General features: G+C 48.8%; 2 protein-coding genes across 5 annotated transcripts in view; both read left to right on the forward strand.

Moving 5' to 3' along the window:
- Positions 1-19,108, forward strand: part of fhod1 (formin homology 2 domain containing 1) — a 49,235-nt gene extending 30,127 nt beyond the window's left edge. For 2 of the 4 annotated variants that reach the window (XM_062472090.1, XM_062472092.1), the window contains 14 exons: positions 2,007-2,096; positions 4,233-4,283; positions 6,211-6,368; positions 8,464-8,598; positions 9,708-10,666; positions 11,080-11,235; positions 11,528-11,710; positions 13,114-13,233; positions 13,999-14,160; positions 14,401-14,591; positions 14,810-15,002; positions 15,382-15,541; positions 16,602-16,778; positions 17,914-19,108. In XM_062472090.1, the coding sequence (XP_062328074.1) occupies positions 2,007-2,096; positions 4,233-4,283; positions 6,211-6,368; positions 8,464-8,598; positions 9,708-10,666; positions 11,080-11,235; positions 11,528-11,710; positions 13,114-13,233; positions 13,999-14,160; positions 14,401-14,591; positions 14,810-15,002; positions 15,382-15,541; positions 16,602-16,778; positions 17,914-17,996 (2,818 nt within the window). In that variant the 3' untranslated portion in view covers positions 17,997-19,108. The remainder of the gene's footprint in view (positions 1-2,006; positions 2,097-4,232; positions 4,284-6,210; positions 6,369-8,463; positions 8,599-9,707; positions 10,667-11,079; positions 11,236-11,527; positions 11,711-13,113; positions 13,234-13,998; positions 14,161-14,400; positions 14,592-14,809; positions 15,003-15,381; positions 15,542-16,601; positions 16,779-17,913) is intronic. The other 2 variants (XM_062472091.1, XM_062472093.1) reach the window with 1 other exon arrangement.
- A 244-nt stretch (positions 19,109-19,352) lies between these two features.
- slc9a5 (solute carrier family 9 member A5) overlaps positions 19,353-20,929 on the forward strand; it is a 28,384-nt gene continuing 26,807 nt past the window's right edge. Inside the window, exon 1 of the mRNA XM_062472095.1 lies at positions 19,353-19,855. Within this exon, the coding sequence (XP_062328079.1) occupies positions 19,522-19,855 (334 nt within the window). The 5' untranslated portion in view covers positions 19,353-19,521. The remainder of the gene's footprint in view (positions 19,856-20,929) is intronic.

A 20,929-nucleotide genomic window follows, 5' to 3' on the forward strand; every position in this document is an offset into this window, starting at 1 on the left:
CTTGCATACGCATTACTTCTGCATATTCCATGAACAAGTTTTTTACATGAACTAGGTTTACAACTTCCAGTAGCTAGCAGTTATGTAAGTTCTCGTACACAAAATGCCGTTTTTTTACAAGGAGTTTGGGTTATCTTCCCGAAATGACAATTAACGATGTACATAGGATGTTGCTGTTCCCAAGCAAGAGGGAAAAGGGATTCAAATCGTTTCGAGCTACATCCACAATTACATCCAAATAATTAGTCTGTTATATTTGTTCCCTATGGAAAATGCAAAGTAACATGTCTATCTCAGTTTCTAACAAACATCTGGAAACGCTTGCTGGTTTGTTGGAAACGGGAGACATCTCTGTAAGGGCGGTTATCGCACAATGGGAAAAAAGCGAGAAGCCGCACAATCTTGAGTGTAGGGTTAAGAGAGCAATAGCGAGGGGTAACCTGTTCTGGTCATTAAAAGTAATGTTTATAACTTCATCAGAAGTTCTAGACCTGACATATTTTCCCTTGGTAATGCGTATCACTGTCGTGTGCATAGCCAATAGGCTATAGTAGTTTGCATATGCTATATGGAACTATAGGAATGGTTGTAGGTACGCAGGTTACCTCTCTTTACAATTTGTGCTTACTGTGGCGCTGATGGACACTTCTTGGATCGCTCAAATACATTTTGCCGTGAAAGCGAACCGTTTTGGCTCCCGTGGCATTAAACATGTGTGATAAGGCTGTCTAAGGCTTGGACAGCGTTGTTGGAAAAACAGATTTCATTCTTTTTTTTTTCTTTCACAACATAGCTGCTTTCAAACGAATTTAGATCAAAATCTTTAGAAATAAAAACCCCAGACATAACAAAAGTGTATATCTTTCTAAAGCTTGCATTGTTTCCAATACTAGCTGTCTGAAACATGGGAGTTCAGTTTAAAATGTGTTGACGCTGCAGTTAGGCGTGATGGTTTCCGTAGCAACGTAAGCGCGTGTGAAGTGTTGCTGTGGATTGGCTAGGTCCCAGACAGCAACCAAACAAGCTGCTATTTTCATCACAGCCGCTCCAAGCAGCAACCACTACCTCCATCGCTGTCCTAGCTGCTTTTGTCATTCCAACTCATGAACTCACCTTAAAAATGCAAAGAATAACACACATTAAATTCAAAAGACTCGAGACTTCCTCAAATGAAAGTTGACTGTTGTTGCAGTAATTTTTTTTTTTCTTCTTCTGATGAATCATTCATCATCTACTATGTTCTTAGTGCACATATTATTAAGGAACATGGCGTACACTCTCAAGAACTAGTTCCAGCGCGGTTATTGGTCACTTGAGATTGTTTTGATTTAGTGTTGATGCCTGCAGTGTAGTGTGGCCCAGCCAGGTCAGACCCAGAGATGGTCTGATCTGCAGACATGGAGCTGAAGAATCAAGGGTGTCAAGAACGTAGTTCAGGACGTAGTTCAGGACGTAGTTCAGCCTCCTCGTCACTCAGCAGTCAGCCTGGAGAGAGGAGACACTGATGTGAAGGGACACGAGCGCAGCCAGTGGCTAAGCTGAGCCCACCGCTGGGAGTGACATAATGTTGGAACGCTTACATGAACTGGGAGAGAGGAGAGAAGGTGGGGGGGTGGGGGGGTTTGGCTCACACACTCAAACTGTCTACACACATACAAACAGTGAGACACCACACACACACCCACATTCTCACACACACTCTCACACACACACTTTCTCTTTTACAAACACACACTCATTTTTTTTTTCTTCTCTCTTTCACTCTCTCTCTCTCTCTCTCTCTCTCTCTCTCTCTCTCTCTCTCTCTCTCTCTCTCTCTCTCTCTCTCTCTCTCTCTGTTTCTCTTTTACAAACACAAACACACACACACAGTCTGCAGTCTGTTTTGGAGCCCCATCTCAGTGGACTGGACTAACAGGAAACACCGTTGTTTGGAGACAAGGCGCTGAAGCACTCTCTCTCTCCCTGCGTGTGTGTGTGTGTGCTCCCCTCCCACCCGTCCACAGCCCATCTCCCACAGACGCCAACGCCCCTGAGAAGAAGCAGCCCCAGCCGGCCCCAGAGCAGGGCAGACCGGAGGGCAGGAGCACCTTTAGGTGAGTACCGACCCAGCCAGGGAGAAGGGAAACTTTACTGTGGGTGGGGGGGTGGGTGGGTGCTGGAGGGGTTCGTGATGGTCCCAAAACAGGTGGATTGAGTTTAAGTTTTGATTGGTTAGTACCTGACGGGAGTGATTCCACTAAGTTGCTTTTGTGTTCATTTATTTTTTTCGTTGAATTTTTTTTACTCGACTAGTTTGAGAATTTTCATACTTTCTGTTCATATACTCTTCGCTCGTTTTCGTTTGGTCGTTTTGGCTGTGTGTGGTTTTCTGATGTGTGTAGCGGTTAGATAATAATTAAAATTTTTGTTGAGAGTTAGGACGTTTCTTTTCAACATCACCAACGGATGTAGGTGATGTTGTTGCCTTCGTAGATCTAGTCACTCGTTCTGACGTTAAAGAGAAAGTCTGTAGTGTAAAACACTTTTATTATGTACAACATCTGAAGTATTTAGTATCCACCTCCTCATATCATCATTTGTTCTTTATCATCTACTTTGCTTTGCTTAGTCTCATCTTGTAACTGCACTTTGCAGTGTTCTCTATAGCTTCAACCAATCTCTCTATTGACTCGCTTACCTATATTATGTCAACCTTTCTCTTTCTCACTGTGCCTTCTAGCTCTTTCTCACTACCCCCCCCCCCCTCTCTCTCTCTCTCTCTCTCTCTCTCTCTTTCTGTCAGTTTATCTGATGTGTGTTTCCTTCTCTCCTCTCCTCCTTCTTCATAATGTTTGGCCACGGTCCTAATCTTTTTCCTTGCTGCTGTGGCCTTCAACATTCCTGTTCTCCAACCCTCTCTCCTTTTACAGCGCTCTACAGGCCAGCGACACCGACTGGTAAGAAAAGCTGTCTCTCTCTCTCTCGTCACTCTCGGTGTCTCTCTGTCTCATTCTCTTTCCGTCTCTCTCCATCTCTTTCTCTGTGTCTGTCTGTCTCTCTCGTCACTCTCTGTGTCTCTTATTCTCTTCGTCTCTCTCCATTTCTCTCATTCTCTCTCTCTCATTCTCTCTCTCTCATTCTCTCCCTTTCATTCTCTCTCTCTCGACACAGCCCAAAGAATGTTGCTTTTCTGAGGTGCCGTTGCCATTTTAAATCATCATGATAGTCAGTCATTAGGTGGAACGAGAGTCTGAAGGGATGGAGGAAAAGGGGGTTAGTCAGGGCGCCGCACTGTTCAGTCACTATGTTTACGACAGACACTGGTTCTGCCTGTTCTTAAACACAACTAATTAGCAGCATTCTGGCGGAACACTGTAAAAGATTCCCCTTAGACCAAGTATTTGATTAAGAACGAGCTGCTCGTCGTGTTCTGTGGAAGGTAGAATGAGGGTGCAGTGATGTCATCCTGGAGATAAGGTTTTCTGGCGACAGGTAAGACCTGCAGTCTTCAGGATCACTGGGACTTGTTCTGTTTCCTCTTCACGTCCTCTCTGCTTCTTTCCCGAGCAACTTCCCTTTTCTGTCTTCAGTCTTTCATCTAATAGCTGATGATGATGATGGTGATTGATGATGATGATGATGATGGTGATTGATGATGGTGGTGATGGTGATGATGATGGAACACAAAATCAAAATGTTTGGAAAGAAGAATTAGGTTCAGACGAACAAGAGGCATACCCTGTAATGTGATGATATTACAGTATCACTTGCATGCTACAGACTGATGTAGCCAGCTGTCAAATGGGTCTGATAAGTGGAAGGTGTTGGGTTTGGTGCTAGTCAGTGTTTCCCCTAGGTTTACAGCTTTGGGGACCGGGGACGGGGGACGGGGGACGGGGGACGGGGGGGGGACAGAAATGACACGCCGTTGTGTAAATAAGATAAATAACATAAGGCCATTTAGTTTGTTTAATAAAAGAGCAAGCTATAGACCTGTTTTATAGGAAAGGTAACCTTAAATGACTTCTTTTGTGATCGGGCGCTATATATATATATATATATATATAAAATATATACCGGTATATAAAATAAAATTACAAATTAAAAAAAAAATATATTTTTTTTTCCATTAACTTTCACCTTCCAGGGGGGGTGGGGGGTGCCGTTGGGGGGGGTGGGGCCCTCCCTTATATAATGGTAGTGGAGACACTGCTAGTGATGTGTAAGTAAAACCTAGTGTCTTTCCCCAGCCTGGAAGAATGTAATGTAGATATGGACAAGCCGGTTCTGAGAAAGTTTGCGTAAGTATGAGTCACAGGTCATGGTGTCACGGTTACAGGTCCAGAGACCCATTAGCGAGCTCCTGATGCATGCTGGGAGGTGACGCGGGTGTGGCCTCCTGCTTTGGAGCCTGCTGCTTTTGGGATCTTGGTGTGTCGGCCATTTGTATCGTGTGATGACACTTTGGTTATTAATGGGGTGGTGTTGAGAGTTTAAACGTCGTCTCTGATTAAGCCAATCACTTAACACAATTTAATGTTGAAGATCTTTCTAATCACATTGTTTCATGAAAGTAAAAGTTTGAGCTGTATCTTTTAGGTTTTGGAATATATATTTATTTATTTGTTGATTTATTTTTTGGCCCACTGACCTTCACGGTTCAATATCCGATCATCTACTCCTTAGTTTCAACTTTTACCTACATAACAGAAAGATATTCTTTTTTCATCTTTTGTTTTTTGTGTTTTATACGCCGGTTCTACTCTGCATTTCCTGCACACCTGTGATGGTAATCACGGGAGTAGAGTCCTCCTGGATCAGGAATAGAATCCCAACAATGTGAACAGGGTTCTAGAAGACAAGGCCACCGCAGGAACACCAACACCAGACATTCTCCTCACGTCCCAGAAGTTCCTCTGCAGCCGCACATAAAGCATGAGTCATTTCAGACAGATTATACGCCTCACACATCTCTTTAGGCAGGGTTTGTCTTCCACAGTAGTCATTAGTGGTGTGGGGAGTCCAGCCTCCCCACACACCCTCAGAAGACACCTCTGCTTCCCAGCGCGTGTCCCAGCGTGTGACCTGGGAGCGGTAGTCATGCCTGGTGCTGTGGACTAACCTGGGCTGCGTTTCCCGAAAGCGTCGTAAGCTTAAGTTGATCGTAGAATCCATCGTACGACGAATCTTAGTTTTACGGGTCGTTCCCAAAGACACCGTAGCTAAAGTGTCTCTTGAAAATTTGTAGCTCTTGAAAGCGCATAGATTAGCCTACTCCTTACTTATGTTTGGGAAACGCACGTAAGAAATATCGATGGTTTCGTTATTTTGCTCGATCGTTGCTACGATCCATCGTTATCGGGAAACGCAGCCCTGGCTTGATTGGCTATGTGCCGTGGTCTTAAATCCATACTTCAGCCATAAGGGCATGGAACTTCTGATTTCTGCATGTCAATCGATCGATCTCACCCGATTCCTGACCCGATGATCACCAAGCAGGCATGGCGAGGTTAGCAGAGGGGTCTCCTGTTGAGGTCAGAGGCAGTTTGAGTACAGTACCTGGTATATCGTACATACACTCAGATATATTAAAGTCATAAATCTCATCCATGTAATGGAGTAATCCCAAGGGGTCTGTTTTAGGGTACAGCCCCCCCTTCCCCTGTGCTCTCCCTCATATCCCGTCCTGTGGTTTTGTATCATTGTGTGTGTGGCATGTGTACGTTTGTGTATGTGAGTTTGTGTATGTGAGTTTGTGTGTGTGAGTTTGTTTGTGTGTGCATGTGTGTTTGAGGTGGAGGAGGGGAACTTTGTAGGTGGGGTTGTGGGGGTATGATGCTTGGCATGGCTTCTATTGCTGGCTGGGGAGGGGGTGTGGGGAGGGGGTGTGGGCTTTAAGCCCTTCAAAAGTGCGTGTTTTCACATTTGGGTGTGCTAAGGGAAATGAGCAAAACGTGTCTTTGCCTGTACTGCCTCCAAGAAGAGTCTAAGGGTCTCCAAGGTATTTCTCGTTGGCTATAACCATTCTGAATCTGTCATCATTCACTTTGGTGAGGGGAATTGTATGGCACCTGGATGGTAATGGTCACAACTCTGTCCCTAAAATACTACTTTTTCGATGTATTCTGGTAAATAACCCTTTCTGCAGTGCCCTAATTCAGCTCGTAGCGCTCGCCATTTTGTTCCAGTGTCACAAACAGCTTCCTGTTTTGCTGTGCTGTCATGTAGAGACACGTTCCTACGCAGCCTGGCCATCACTCAGCAGGAGAAGAAGAGAAGGGGTTTGAACGTCAACAAGCTCCGCAAGTTCCCATCCCAGGAGGACAAGGTCCCTGCCCCGCACGAGGACACTCCCTCGCCTGCGGACTCAGGCACCCCCACGGAAGGTAACAGAAACCACACCTGCATGCGACCCGCACCGTAGACCTCACTTGTGCTTTAAAGATATCCCACGCTCCAGCTGGGTCCTGACTCTCCGCCTCCTCCTCTCCCCCCCTTCCTCCCCACGCCTCCTCCTCTCCCCACGCCTCCTCCTCTCCCCCCCTTCCTCCCCACGCCTCCTCCTCTCCCCCCCTTCCTCCCCACGCCTCCTCCTTTCCCCCCCTTCCTCCCCACGCCTCCTCCTCTCCCCCCTTCCTCCCCACGCCTCCTCCTCTCCCCCCCTTCCTCCCCACGCCTCCTCCTCTCCCCCCCTTCCTCCCCACGCCTCCTCCTTTCCCCCCCTTCCTCCCCACGCCTCCTCCTCTCCCCCCCTTCCTCCCCACGCCTCCTCCTCTCCTCACCCATGTTTCCTCCCTCCTCACCCCTGGCACCTTTCCCTCCTGAGGTTTTCCGTGTGACGCACACAAGCGTTCCGCGCAGTGAGCACACGTCTCAAACGATCACGGCGAGCACCTCTTCCAGTGTTTAGGCCTGGTCTTTCTGAAGCGGAAAGGGTCACAACCTCTGACATAAATCGCACACACACACACACACACACACACACTCACTCACTCACTCACTCACTCACACACACACACGGTCTAGGCTTCCTGCTGCTCCTGACCATAGATGCTAACAGGCTTATAATAGACCCAGGCGCTGACACACCGTTCCTAGAGCTGTTAAAACAACATCAAATGTTGTTCCCACCAGCTGATGTCTGATGCAGATGTTACTGTCCTGGCCTGGGTCAAAGACATAGATCAGAAACCTGGACGTGTTTGAGGTTTGTTAGATTTATCCTCCGGCTTCTGCCTCTGTTGAGCCACTGCCATCGCTTTCACCACGCTGCATGACTAAATCAGGTACAACGTCAACAAATGGTTCTGACCCGGGTCAGCGGAGTTCCCAGGACAGGACTCCAACTGCTCAGAGATGAGGGAAGGGTCTGCCAACATGCTTTCATGTAGGATTTACAAACATCCCCTGTAGTAGAGGAGTAGTTTGATCAATGTTCTCTAATATAGATGTCACCCCAGGGAGTCGCTTCTCTCCTCCATCTCCCACTGGGTCAGAATGAGGAGTCGAAATACAAATCACTCGGATAGCCTTCGTCTGAAACCGTTAAATCCACAGAAGTGCGTCATCCAATCAGATTCACAGAAAGCCTGAGGCCACCTGGGCTCCAGATTGACGGGAGCGGTCTCTGTGCCAGGCTAGGGCCAGGCTGTGCCACCACGGTCTCTGTGCCAGGCTAGGGCCAGGCTGTGCCACCACGGTCTCTGTGCCAGGCTAGGGCCAGGCTGTGCCACCACGGTCTCTGTGCCAGGCTAGGGCCAGGCTGTGCCACCACGGTCTCTGTGCCAGGCTAGGGCCAGGCTGTGCCACCACGGTCTCTGTGCCAGGCTAGGGCCAGGCTGTGCCACCACGGTCTCTGTGCCAGGCTAGGGCCAGGCTGTGCCACCACGGTCTCTGTGCCAGGCAAGGGCCAGGCTGTGCCACCAGATGAAGGTCCAAGTTGGAGTTTCCCATGAAGTGTCCCGGACCCCTGCGTGAATCGGGCCGCCTGACAGGGTGGCAGTGCTCGCTGAAAGACCCGCTTTTTTTTCATCCGCTAAAGAGATGGAAATGAGACAGGCCCAGAAAGTACCCCCCACACACTCACACACACACTCACACACACACACACACATACACACACACACACAGGCGTAGGATGGAGGGAGGCGAGTGAAAGGGCTCTTGGCAGCTGAGGGCAGAGGGCTTTTCACGTTGACATGAATTGAAGACAGTCTGGGTTGCGTTGGGGGGTCAGGCACTAACGTCTGAGATGGGAGAGCCCAGTCATACACAGTTATCTGTGTGGGTCATTCACACATTGTGACCTCTCTCAGACTCTGGTGTTTGGTGGACAGTATGTCTCTAAAAAAAATCTATAAGTATATGGTTTGTTAGAGAGATTTAGTGAGTGTTTGTGTCTGTCTGATTTTTCTGTGTATGTTGGTATAAGCATTTTGGTATAAACGTTTTGCGTGTGTGGTGTGTGTGTGTTTCCTCCAGGATCGGACCAGGAGGGCAGCGGTGCGGAACCCCAGCTGGCGGGTCAGGCCTCCAGGGAGAACAGCAGAGGTCCCAGCCCCTGCACCCTGGAGCAACCAGCTGACTCAGACACACAGGCGGCCAATAATGAACCAGGCAAGAGATTACAGTTACTGCAGTATCTCTCTTTCTTTCTTTCTTTCTTTCTTTCTTTCTTTCTTTCTTTCTTTCTTGCAACTCTTAGGCTTTGCATTATATCCAGTAAAGCAGTGTATTATCATACAATCAAAAACCGTAGTCGTACATTTTGTTGAAAGGGAAGCAAGGGATCAAACATTGTAGCATAACTAAAAAAAGATCACAGCCATACATCTTTAACATCATGGGTGATACATTGGAGATATTGAGAAACTGTTGTTTGGGTTTAAAATCTCCAGATGAGTGGGTGGAGCCACTGAGACACCTAGTGGAACTTAGAGAACACAACAAATATCCATTCGTAGCAACAATATCCTCAGAACATGTGTGTGTGTACATTTCCCTAGAACACCATTTGACAACTTTCTTTTGACTTCAACAGATTTCTTTTATTGCTCTGAGCAGGTTTGACCCTCTTACAGTTTCTTCACGTCCGGTAGCTAATTTGGAGCCTAAATATTTTCATTGTGACTTTGGCTTTGAAGATAAGTCAGATCCCATCTCCCTCCCCCCCCCATCTGTGGCCCTGTGCCAAATGACCCAATCCAAAACCAGGGCCCCAACGGCCCTGGGCTGGTCCACTTTGGGAGGGCGGGGGACGTAAACTGTTTATACAGAAGCCGATGAGGATCTGCTTCCCGTTTCCTGTTCTCGTCTGTCTGTCTGACTTAGACATGCAGACATGGTTCTGAGCTCAGAGCGTTTCCAGCTCATGAAACTACTGAACTCCGCTCTTAAATCGACCAGGTCACAGGTAACGCGGATAGTAGTGTTATGTCCATGTTCCTCCTAACCTACAAGCTTACTACTAACAGTAGTAAACACTACTGTTTACTCTGAGGAGTAACATGCAGTTGAGTCTGGAAATATATTCATACTTTATTTGACGGAAATATGTTTTTCATTTTTAGTTTTGAGTTGGACTGTGGTTGTGCAAATAATTGACAACAAATTCAAGATTTGTTTGTAGTGACTGCCGGCTACTTGTTGCCATTATAGGATATGTAATTTCTGCTCCTGACCTGTTTACATTCTGGAAGAGTTAATTCCGTGCTCCCGTCCTCTAGGTGGCGCTGTCCGTCGGCAGGGCAGTGTGGTGGAGCAGCGCAGCACCCTCTCCAACGACAGGAAGTTCATGCTGGACATGCTCTACTCCAAGAACTCCACCGGAGGACCTCTGAGCCCTCTGGCTGGCTCCGCCAACGACGAAGAAGAAGAAGAGGAGGAGATGGAGAGCCCTGGCGTGGACGACGACCTGGGCGGCGTGGGCAGCCTGGCGGAGCGCCTCTCCAGCCTGCAGGCGTACTCGGCCCGCCCCGCGCCCAGCGAGGACGGCAGCTCGCGGCGGGCGGAGCTGGACTTCCTGGGGGGCTCCGCGCAGGCGGCCCGCGCCCGGCTGGAGGAGCGGCGGGCACACGGCAAGGTGCGTCCACAGCACAGCATCGACGCCGAGACGCACTCGCGCAGCCTGGAGAGGACGCTGATGACACCGTTGGCGCGCGGCCAGGGCCAGGGCTGGGAGACACTGCAGCCCAGCTGCCGAGCCCTGCGCATCAAGGACCTGGACTTCTCCGACCTCCTGGAGGAGGAGGACATTGACGTGTTGGACATGGACGCTTTCGACGCCAGGATGCCCAACGGCGGCGTCCCTCCCCCTCCTCCCCCGCCGCCAGGTCAGGCTGGAGTTCCCCCGCCCCCACCGCCGCCGCCGCCCCCTCCAGGCACCGCCCCCCCTCCTCCTCCCCCCCCGCCCGGCCTGGGAGGCCCTCCTCCCCCTCCGCCTCCCCCCCCGTGTGCTCCACCTCCCCCGCCCTCCTCATCCTCGCACCAAGGCCCTGAACCGGCGTTCGCCAAGAAGCGAAAGACGGTCAAGCTGTTCTGGAAGGAGCTGAAGCAGTCCGACAGCCCCAGGAAGTGTAAGTTTGGCCGGGGGACGGTGTGGGCCTCGCTGGATAAGGTAACCGTGGATACGGCCAAACTGGAACACCTGTTTGAATCCAAAGCCAAGGAGCTGCCTGTTGCCAAGGTAAGATGAGTCCCTGTAGAGAATTCTAGAACTGGCGGTCGGTTTCTGCGCCCCATTTAAAGATGACTCATCTCAGTAGATTTCCCTTGATTGTTAGACTTTTTACATTAGTGTCATCTCTTCATTTTTTATTAAGTATTAAGTTTAATTACGTTTTAGTATTTCTACTGTATTTGGAACTATGTTACTCTACGTAATGCTCGATTGTTTCTTGTTCTTGTCATGTTTTCCTGTTTCTCTTCTCTGTTTATGTAAATTCATATCTTCCGTTTTCTTTGTAAATCTTTTTGTATTTTTTTTGTAATTGTAATTGCCACGGTGGATTTTCTGCGAATGCACAAAATGCCCCTGAAACGAAAATGGAAATGACAAACCTGAAATTCTGATGAACCGTTTCCCATTTCCTCCTGCAGAAAGGACCAGAAGTGAAGAAGTCTTCTATCCAGGTACTGGACCCTAAAAGGAGTAATGCCATCAATATTGGCATGACAGTACTTCCTGCCATCCACGTCATCAAGACAGCCATCCTCAACTTCGACGAGTTTGCCATCACCAAGGAGGGCATTGAGGTATTACCATGTTTCTACCACCGGGGGGTGCTGTTGGACTGGTGATGGTGCATTGCAGTGCCCAGTAATGTTTTGGGCAGAGCAGCGATCAATGTAGGCTGATGTTTGTCAAACACAAGTTTGTACGTGTAAAGCATCATAAACAGGTTCTGAAAATAATTTCAGCAAATAATTGTTTGTGGTCTGCTGTCTGTTGTCTTGTTTGTCAATACAAAGACAAATCAAACAGTATTTAAACAAGTGAAATCTCACAACCACCACCCACCCTCCCTCCCTCCCCTCCCCTGAGCAGAAGATCCTCACCATGGTTCCCACGGAGGAGGAGAAGCAGAAGATCCAGGAGGCTCAGCTGGGCAGCCCTGACGTTCCCCTGGGCACGGCCGAGCAGTTCCTGCTCACGCTGTCCTCCATCAGCGGCCTCAGCTCACGCCTGCAGCTCTGGGCCTTCAAACTCAACTACGAGACTCTGGAGAAGGTAGCAGGAAGGGAGGGAGGCAGGGAAGGGAGGGGAGGGAGGGAGGGTGGCAGGGGAGGGAGGGTGGCAGGGGAGGGAGGGTGACAGGGGAGGGAGGGTGACAGGGGAGGGAGGGTGGCAGGGGAGGGAGGGTGACAGGGGAGGGAGGGTGGGTGGCAGGGGAGGGAGGGAAGAGAGGGAGGAAGGGAAGGGAAGGGAAGGGAGAGGAGAGGGAGGGAGGGGGGCAGGGGAGGGAGGGTGGCAGGGGAGGGAGGGTGACAGGGGAGGGAGGGAGGGTGGCAGGGGAGGGAGGGAAGAGAGGGAAGAGAGGGAGGAAGGGAAGGGAGAGGGGAGGGAGGGAGAGTGGGTGGCAGGGAAGGGAGGGAGAGAGGCAGGGAGGGAGGGAGGCAGGGAAGGGAGGGGAGGGAGGGAGGGTGGCAGGGGAGGGAGGGTGGCAGGGGAGGGAGGGGGGCAGGGGAGGGAGGGAAGAGAGGGAAGAGAGGGAGGAAGGGAGAGGAGAGGGAGGGAGGGGGCAGGGGAGGGAGGGGGGCAGGGGAGGGAGGGGGAGGGAGGGAAGAGAGGAAGGGGGGAAGGGAAGGGAGAGGGGAGGGAGGGAGGGAGGGAGGGAGGGAGGGAAGAGAGGGAGGAAGGGAAGGGAAGGGAGAGGAGAGGGAGGGTGGCAGGGGAGGGAGGGGGAGGGAGGGAAGGGGGGAAGGGAAGGGAGAGGGGAGGGAGGGAGAGTGGGTGGCAGGGAAGGGAGGGAGAGAGGCAGGGAGGGAGGGAGATATGGATATATGGATATGGAACTGCATGTGGGTGGGTGGATCAATGAATGGCCGGCCGGCCCGCTTCGCTTCCTTAAGGCATCCTTCAGGTGTTATACCAAATCCAGCCAGGAAGCTCCCATCACTCTGCTTGATGCCCGACGGCCTGATAATGTTGAGGGGCTTCAGGCAGCGTTTTCTAGAAGAGCGTGCAGGGAATATGAACAACCTCAACATTATCCGAAGCACAAGAATTTGCTAAGTTGCCACATTCTAACTGGCTGGTGCCTGGAGCGTGTGCCAGGCATACAGATATCCTCCATCATCTCTCTAAATACAGCCACACAGCTACACCACCTACACACCACCACCACGGCAGGCAGGTTGGGGTTGGTTACCAGGGTGACGTTAAACCCAGTGGCGAAAATCTGCTATCAATATAGGGGGGGGGCAATTATATGACATTTTCTCAAGAGCAATTCCTGAGGACACCAAAATTACTGCTGTAATTGTACATTATTGAAATGTCCTTATGTTTACAGTGATTTATTGGGGGGGACAAATCATATTTTTCCCAGGATGGCCGGGTGTCCCCCCCCGGATTTCCGCCTTTGGTTAAACCCTTCTGTCCTCCCTCCATCACTCTGTCTGCGGGAACAGGAGATTGCAGAACCTCTCTTCGACCTGAAGCTGGGCATGGAGCAACTGGCCAAGAACAAGACGTTCAAGCGTATCCTGGCAACGCTCCTCGCCATCGGCAACTTCCTCAACAGCACCAGCGTAAGAGAAACTTGTGTTTGTCTGTATCGTTACGTGCGCCCGTTGTCCACCCTCTTGAGATGAAAGAAAGCGAGCAAGTTCTGGATGTTTCTTCTGCATTCTGTCTGTTTTAATCATTTACATTTAGTCATTTAGCAGACGCTCTTATCCAGAGCGACTTACAGTAAGTACAGGGACATTCCCCCCGAGGCAAGTAGGGTGAAGTGCCTGGCCCAAGGACACAAGGTCACTTGGCAGAGCCGGGAATCGAACCGGTAACCTTCAGATTACTAGCCCGACTCCCTAACCGCTCAGCCACCTGACTAATCAAAAAGATAAACATGTTTTAGTATCTAAAGAGTTGAAATGCATACGTCCTGCGCGTTCTGAAAGCTTAAACGCTTGCCTTGGACAATCACCTGCCTTCCTGATTTACTCTGACTTGTAGGACATAAGCAGATTAGAAGAACATGTTTGTTTAAAGGTTGTAAAGGGAACGCCAGAGGATCCATGTTTGTTGTGGCTTCTTATAGAGATGGATGGAGGTCGGCTTCCATGTTTGTTGTGGCTTCTTATAGAGATGGATGGAGGTCGGCTTCACCCAGGCTTCAGCCTGATATGGCCTTGAGCATATCTGGTACTCTGTGTGTGTGTATCTGAATGTGTGTCTGTCTGGTCTGTCTGTGTGTGTGTGTGCGTGAACATTGTGGGTGTGTCTGTCTGGTCTGTGTGTGTGTGGTGTGTATGTTTGCGTGAACATTGTGTATGTGTGTTTCCATCCATCAGGCCAAGGGTTTTGAGCTGACTTACCTGGAGAAGGTGACGGAGGTGAAGGACACTGTCCACAGACAGTCTCTGCTCCACCACACCTGCAACTTTGTGGTGGAGAACTATCCGGACACCTCTGACGTCTACTCTGAGATTCCTGACATCACCCGTTCTGCCAAGGCAAGACCTGGCTGTTACTGTTCAGCTGACCACAGTTCAAGAGATAAAAACTCTCTATTCCAATAATATATATATTCTAATATCCTAATATAGAGTCAGTGAAAAGTTATTTATTCATCTTTTGCTTTAATTTCTTTTTCTCTTGCTTTCCTTCTTCAATATTGCCCTTCCTCTCTCTCTTTCTCTCTCTCTCGCTCTTCTTCTACCCTCACACCTCCACCTCTCTGGCGGCGTACGCAGGTGGAGTTTGAGCAACTGTCTGACAACCTGGTGCAGCTGGAGAGGAGGTGCAAGACGTCCTGGGACAGCCTGAAGGTGGTGGCCAAGCACGAGACCAAGACCCTGCTGAAGAACAAGATGACAGAGTTCCTCAAGGACTGCACCGAGAGGATCATCATCCTCAAGGTGGTGCACCGGCGCATCATCAACAGGTACAACACACACACACACACACACTCTGAGAAACACGCACACCTTTGAGAAACACACTCCGAGAGAAACACGCACATAGTACCCACCAACCACCTGCACTCAGCCTCCCCTCATTCAGCACCTCTTTCTCTCTGTCGCTCTCACACACACACACACACACACACACACACACACACACACGCACGCCACAACCATGTATTGATCTTTGCCGCTCCAGGTTCCACTCGTTCCTGCTTTACCTGGGCCAGCCTTCCTACTCGGTGCGTGACATCAAGGTGACCCAGTTCTGCAAGATCATCAGCGAGTTCTCCCTGGAGTACAGAACCACCAGGGAGAGGGTCCTCACCCAGAAACGCAAGCGGGCCGTCCACCGAGAACGCACAAAGACCAGGGGCAAGATGATCACAGAGGTGGGGCTTGGGTGTAGGGCTGGAGAGGGGGAGGGGGTGGGGGAGGGTTATGTGGTTCTGATGAACCCACACACAAAGGAAATGTGGATGTTGTGATGTTTACTAAAGGAAGAGCTCACAGAAATATTGTCTTGCTTGGGTAAACAGAGTTGTTGGCTTACTTGTGTATTAAATGACAGTGTCCGGGCCTGGCCTTGTGTATTGGAGAAGCTATCACTCTGCTTGGGTACTCATCGTAAATGCCTTCATTTGAAAACTAAATGACCTGATTGGACCCTCTCTGTCTCTTTCTTTCTTATTCCTTCCTTCATTTTCCCTCCTTCTCTCCTCCCTGCTCCTCTCTTCCCTCTCCCCCCCCCCCCCTCACCCACCCACCCAGACGGAGAAGTTCTCCGGGGCGGTCTCACAAGAGGATGGCTCCGCCTCCGTCTCCATGGCAGCGGAGGCGGAGCCTGAGCAGGAGGAGCATGAGAACATGAAGAACATGCTGATCAGCAGCTCTAACCAGGGAGGGCTGAGACGCAGCCGCGCAGTCCGCAGTAAGAGACACACACACACACCACACTCACACACCAGACACACACACACATACCAGACTCACACACACACACACACCAGACACACATATATACCAGACTCACACACACACACTCACACACACACCAGACACACACACCTATTAAGTTAATTCACAGGCAGGTTCTTACTACGTTCACACACACACACACACACACACACAGCATATTGGTTTTCCTGGTAGTTTCCTTGAGTCGCAGTTCTGTGGGTGAATAGGAAGCCCTCTGTGACAGTGCTTTGTCAACAACAAGGGCTGTACAAATAAATTGGATTGGATTTAATATCCTCTCACGACAAATGGGGATTCATGTCAAATATGACTCTGGCTTCTCCAGTCCCAATAAGCCATGAGAGGAGAGTAGCCAGCTACCTCCAGACAACTAGATAGTGTCTTCATCTGCTGTTCAGGATTACATTTACATTTAGTCATTTAGCAGACGCTCTTATCCAGAGCGACTTACAGTAAGTACAGGGACATTCCCCCGAGGCAAGTAGGGTAAAGTGCCTTGCCCAAGGACACAACGTCATTTTGCACGGCTGGGATTCGAACCGGCAACAATCTGATTGGTTGCCCGATTCGCAGTAGTTCCCAATCCTGGTCCTCGGGCCCCCCTGCCCTGCATTTTTTAGACATTTCCCTGCTCCAACACACCTGATTGAAATGAATGGGTCGTTATCAGGCTTCTGTTGAGCTTGATAATTACCTATTTATTTGAATCAGGTGTGTTGGAGCAGGGAAATATCTAAAACATGCAGGGCAGGGGGGCCCGAGGACCAGGATTGAGAACCACTCAGCCATCTGACCCCTGAGATCTGAATCTAACACACTAAGACACAGTGTACCTTCACCTAATACTTAGTCACAACTTGGCCCATACATGTGAGTGCCTTAATCCACCTAATTCTTAATAACATGAATTTTTAATAAAGGCTATATAATATGTATAATGTAATGATAAAGTATGATATGTTTAATATAATATGAAGATGTTAGTTGTATAATAAGCGTGTGGTTCCCCTCAGGCCTAGGCAGGGTTAGTCCCCCTCAGATGTCTGTAGCCAAAGAGGAGAGCACCAGCTCTCAGGACGACGCCACCGACGAGATCATGGATCGGCTCGTCAAGTCTGTCACGCAGAACCCGTCAGAGAGGCCGTCCAGCCCCAAGACACGCAAGCGATCGCGCCTCAACAGGAAGTCGTGTGAGTGCGCGAGATCTCAAAGAGGAAGTGTGAGGGGACTGAATATTGAAACAGAGCCCTTTTCTACAAAAGAGTATACATCTATTTATACACACACACTCTTATTAATTGATATGCAGTATACATACTACTACAGTTTATAGTTATACTTTTGGACCCCACTATGTGAGTCAGAGATGGTTTGTCACCTATCCCAGAAGTAGAAGACCTCCTCACATCTTCCTATCCCTTTGCACTTCGCTTCGCCCACCATGTCTAGGAAGGGTCAAGGTGCTGACCCCTGTCTGCCTGTGTCTCAGCCCACGCTGATAAGGACAGGGCACAAGATCCTTTGTGTCTAAGCACAATAGCGGCACTGTGTCCAAAACAGCCCACTATCTCCCCAGGGTCTCTATCACTGTTTTCAGTTTCTCTCTGAATCTAACCCTGAAAGATTGAAATCATAACCAGCTTGTTCAAACACTGAATTGAAACGCTGTCTGGTAGGATCTGTGTGGCTGGTTGCTGTTGAAATATGCAGCGCTGCACAGTTCCTGACTGACAGATGTTAAGTCATTACCTGGCAGATTTAGCTATTTACATTTACATTTAGTCATTTAGCAGACGCTCTTATCCAGAGCGACTTACAGTAAGTACAGGGACATTCCCCCCGAGGCAAGTAGGGTGAAGTGCCTTGCCCAAGGACACAACGTCAGTTGGCATGACCGGGAATCGAACTGGCAACCTTTGGATTGCTAGCCAGCAGACTCCCACTGACTATTTATTGATTCAGCAGTGAAAGCCAACACATCTGAATGCAGAATCTGCTCATGGGCTCTTATACAGTCTCTCTCTCTCTCTCTCTCTCTCTCTCTCTCTCTCTCTCGCTCTCTCGCTCTCTCTCTCTCTCTCTCTCTCTCTCTCTCTCTCTCTCTCTCTCTCTCTCTCTCTCTCTCTCTCTCTCTCTCACTCTCACTCTCACTCTCACTCTCACTCTCACTCTCACTCTCACTCTCACTCTCTCTCTCTGTGTGTACTTGTGTGTGACCTTCTGTTGTGTGCTCTGTTAAATTGACAGGCTGTGTGTACCTGTGTGTGTGTGTGTGTGCACCTGTGTGTGTGTGCACCTGTGTGTGTGTGTGTGTTGCTTTCGCAGTGCGGAGGACACTGAAGAGTGGTCTGACTGTGGATGTGGTTCAAGCACTGGGCCTGAGCAGCAAGGACAAGGACAAGATCTGAACACCTGCACACATCTGACAGCACACAGCAGCCTGAAGGCCAACTTGGAGATGTTTCCCCTCCAAATGAACTGAAGAACTACAAATATGGAGGAAAAGACCCCAGCCAATGTCCTGTAGCTCATGGGTCACCTGTTACACTAAAAACAAGCCTTTGCCTTAAACTTCACAAACTTGATGGAAGGTTTTGTGGTTGAATACAACTTCAAGAAGTAAAATAAGAGTGGATGTGATAAGTTGACAAAGTGTTGAACTGTTCCAAAGTATTGCATTTTCAGTTTCAGTGTAGTACACCTTTTAAACAAAGATGTGAGTTTCAAGTCATATCTTGTATTTTAAGATTACAGTGTACCAGTGTTTGTAAGAATTGAGATGGCACAACGTTTAGTACAGAGTTCCCAGGTTGTGTTAAAATTGGTGTTACATTAGACAGCATACCACTTCCTGATAGATCCTGTGTTGAGGTCAACCCTATCTCAGACAAAGCTATCTAGATGGAGGTGACATAAACAAGGGTGTGTGTGAGAATGTGTGATAATAAGAGAGGGTAAAATGACTACCACGCATCATATTTCTACCAACTGTTTAGCGCTCCAACACCTGTAGGTTAGCCACTGACTAAATCCATTTAGTGTATTTGTCTCCACCCTGTTGAATTACCACTCTATCTAAAACGTTTTGTGTGAGATTATTTACTGTACACAGGGGATTTTGTTGGTCTTGAAGGATTAATTTGATGTACAGACATTGCTTTTTTTTTGCACTGGGAGGGAGGGGTAATATTCTATGAATAGCAAGGAACTATTGCCATGATTTAAATAATGCAAACCACACGTGGTCACTCACTTTCGTTTTAGTTGTATATAAATTATGGTTTTGACGTATGTATAGTTCAATGCATACTGCTTGTTTACACATTGAATGTATCACTGTCCGCGTTCTTAACATCCACCTGTCTCCTTGCTGAGGCACATATGCAGCGAAGTGAGCACCCCATTCGTGTTGAAAACCCCTGGTGATAATGTTGATAGCAGTGATTTTATCTGTACAATAGGTGGACAATTTTAAAGTGACAATGGTGCAGTAAATAAAGTTTCAAACAATATATGAATACATTTCGATATTCATTGACTTCTTGATATATATTTTTTCAATAGCAATATTTTACTATACATGGGCTTAAACAAATGTTGCCTATACACTGATAAAAACTGCATGTTTATGTGCAAAATAACGTAATTCTTATTTAGCATGTAAATGTTAACATCCAAATAGATACAAAGTATGGAGACCTAATCTGACAGCTTTGTCCGAGAGCACACCGTCACCGGCATCTGATGGCTCTTTAACAAGCCTTTGCTGGTCCTGAGAGGGTTGGGTCACGTGCCAAGATACGCCAGCAGTACCTCTGTTGGGTTACCGGCAAGTGACCGGTCACTGGTTGTCCCGCCGTCTCTCCGTGACTCCCCTTTATGGACGTATAAAAGGGAAAGGAAGATGTCCACACCGTTGAGTGTACCGGGAAGATGCTCGCGCTCAGTTTTCTGTTGTTGCTGACGGTAGTCGGTGAAGCTGCGACTGACCTTTATGTGACAGAAGCATCGCTTCAACATGAGCTCGGGCTCAGTGCGTCGCCGCCGTTGCCTTCCCCGACTGCCTCCCGTTTTAAACCCGAGGAGTACGGTTCGCCCGGGATTGCCTTGGCGAGGACTGCTGAAGAACCGTCCTCAACGACGGAAGACGGAGACTCATCGCATCATCACGGAGGCGGTTATAAAATAGTGCAGTGGGAATGGAGCTACGTTCAGACACCTTTCATCATCGCTATCTGGCTCCTGGTGGCCAGTGTGGCGAAAATCCGTAAGTTATCCTCTCTTCTCCAGTGTGTAATAGTCCTACTGTGGTAACCTTACATGACAGGCTATTAAACCTATGGTAACGCACTTAACTGTAAATGTTGACGATTTAGGAAAGTTATGTAGGCTATTAGACATAAATATGACGACATGTATGCAATTGTGCATTCGTATTTGGGGCCTACACATTTAGATTGACTAGATTCGTTTTAAGACATTTAAAAAGTATCTGTTATTCACTGTAAGGTCTAACCGTAGCAGCATAGCCTACGCTTCTATCCACCTGCTTGAGTGAATTCCTTCAATAGACCACTCTACACTACGACACCGACTTTCTTTTGAACTCTGAACTACCCATGTGGATAACCACAAACCCTGCATCAGCAGTAGCTCTCTGAGGAAACTCTCTCAGACGTGACTTCGTTATTTTCCCTCCTTTCAACTTTTTTTTCTTTTTTAAAATCCCCGTTTCAGCACAGTTAGCCAGTGCTGTAGCCTGAAGGCCCGCAGCCATGCTATTGCCCTCTGTCGTAGTAGAGTCACGTCGGGCTTACTATCACGACTCTGCGAGGTCCCAGGTCTAGCCTGTGTGACTCACTCAAGCATCGGGACTCCCTGTAGGACTGGTAGCTACGATGAGGTGAAATGCTTAGAAAGTAATATTTCCTGAACACACACCCCACCACCAACCCTTGAGGGTGACGCTGTGTCTCCTCTCCTGAGTTGCTGGCAGGGAAAACTGGTGTTCATTTGCACACACTCACACACACTCACACATTATACTCAGGCTCTCTCACACACATGCCTGACACTGTTATACACCGACACACACGCACACCTAAACGCCGCACGTTGGAACATGAAACAAGTCGTTCAGTAAGTGTCCACTGTCCTTGAGCTGTGTTCTTCAGAAGTTGGACTCCAGTATAAAGCCTACTAGCTCAGCCAGCAATATCCAAGCAACGGGCATGTTTCTATCATCGGAACTCCTAACCATCTGGCTCTCTCAGTCTTTCTCTCTCTCTCTCTCATTCTGTCTCTCTTCTCTTTGTGTTTTTTTGTTGTTGACACGACTATT

Source organism: Osmerus eperlanus, chromosome 10 (assembly GCF_963692335.1).
Source record: "Osmerus eperlanus chromosome 10, fOsmEpe2.1, whole genome shotgun sequence".
NCBI lineage: Eukaryota > Metazoa > Chordata > Actinopteri > Osmeriformes > Osmeridae > Osmerus > Osmerus eperlanus.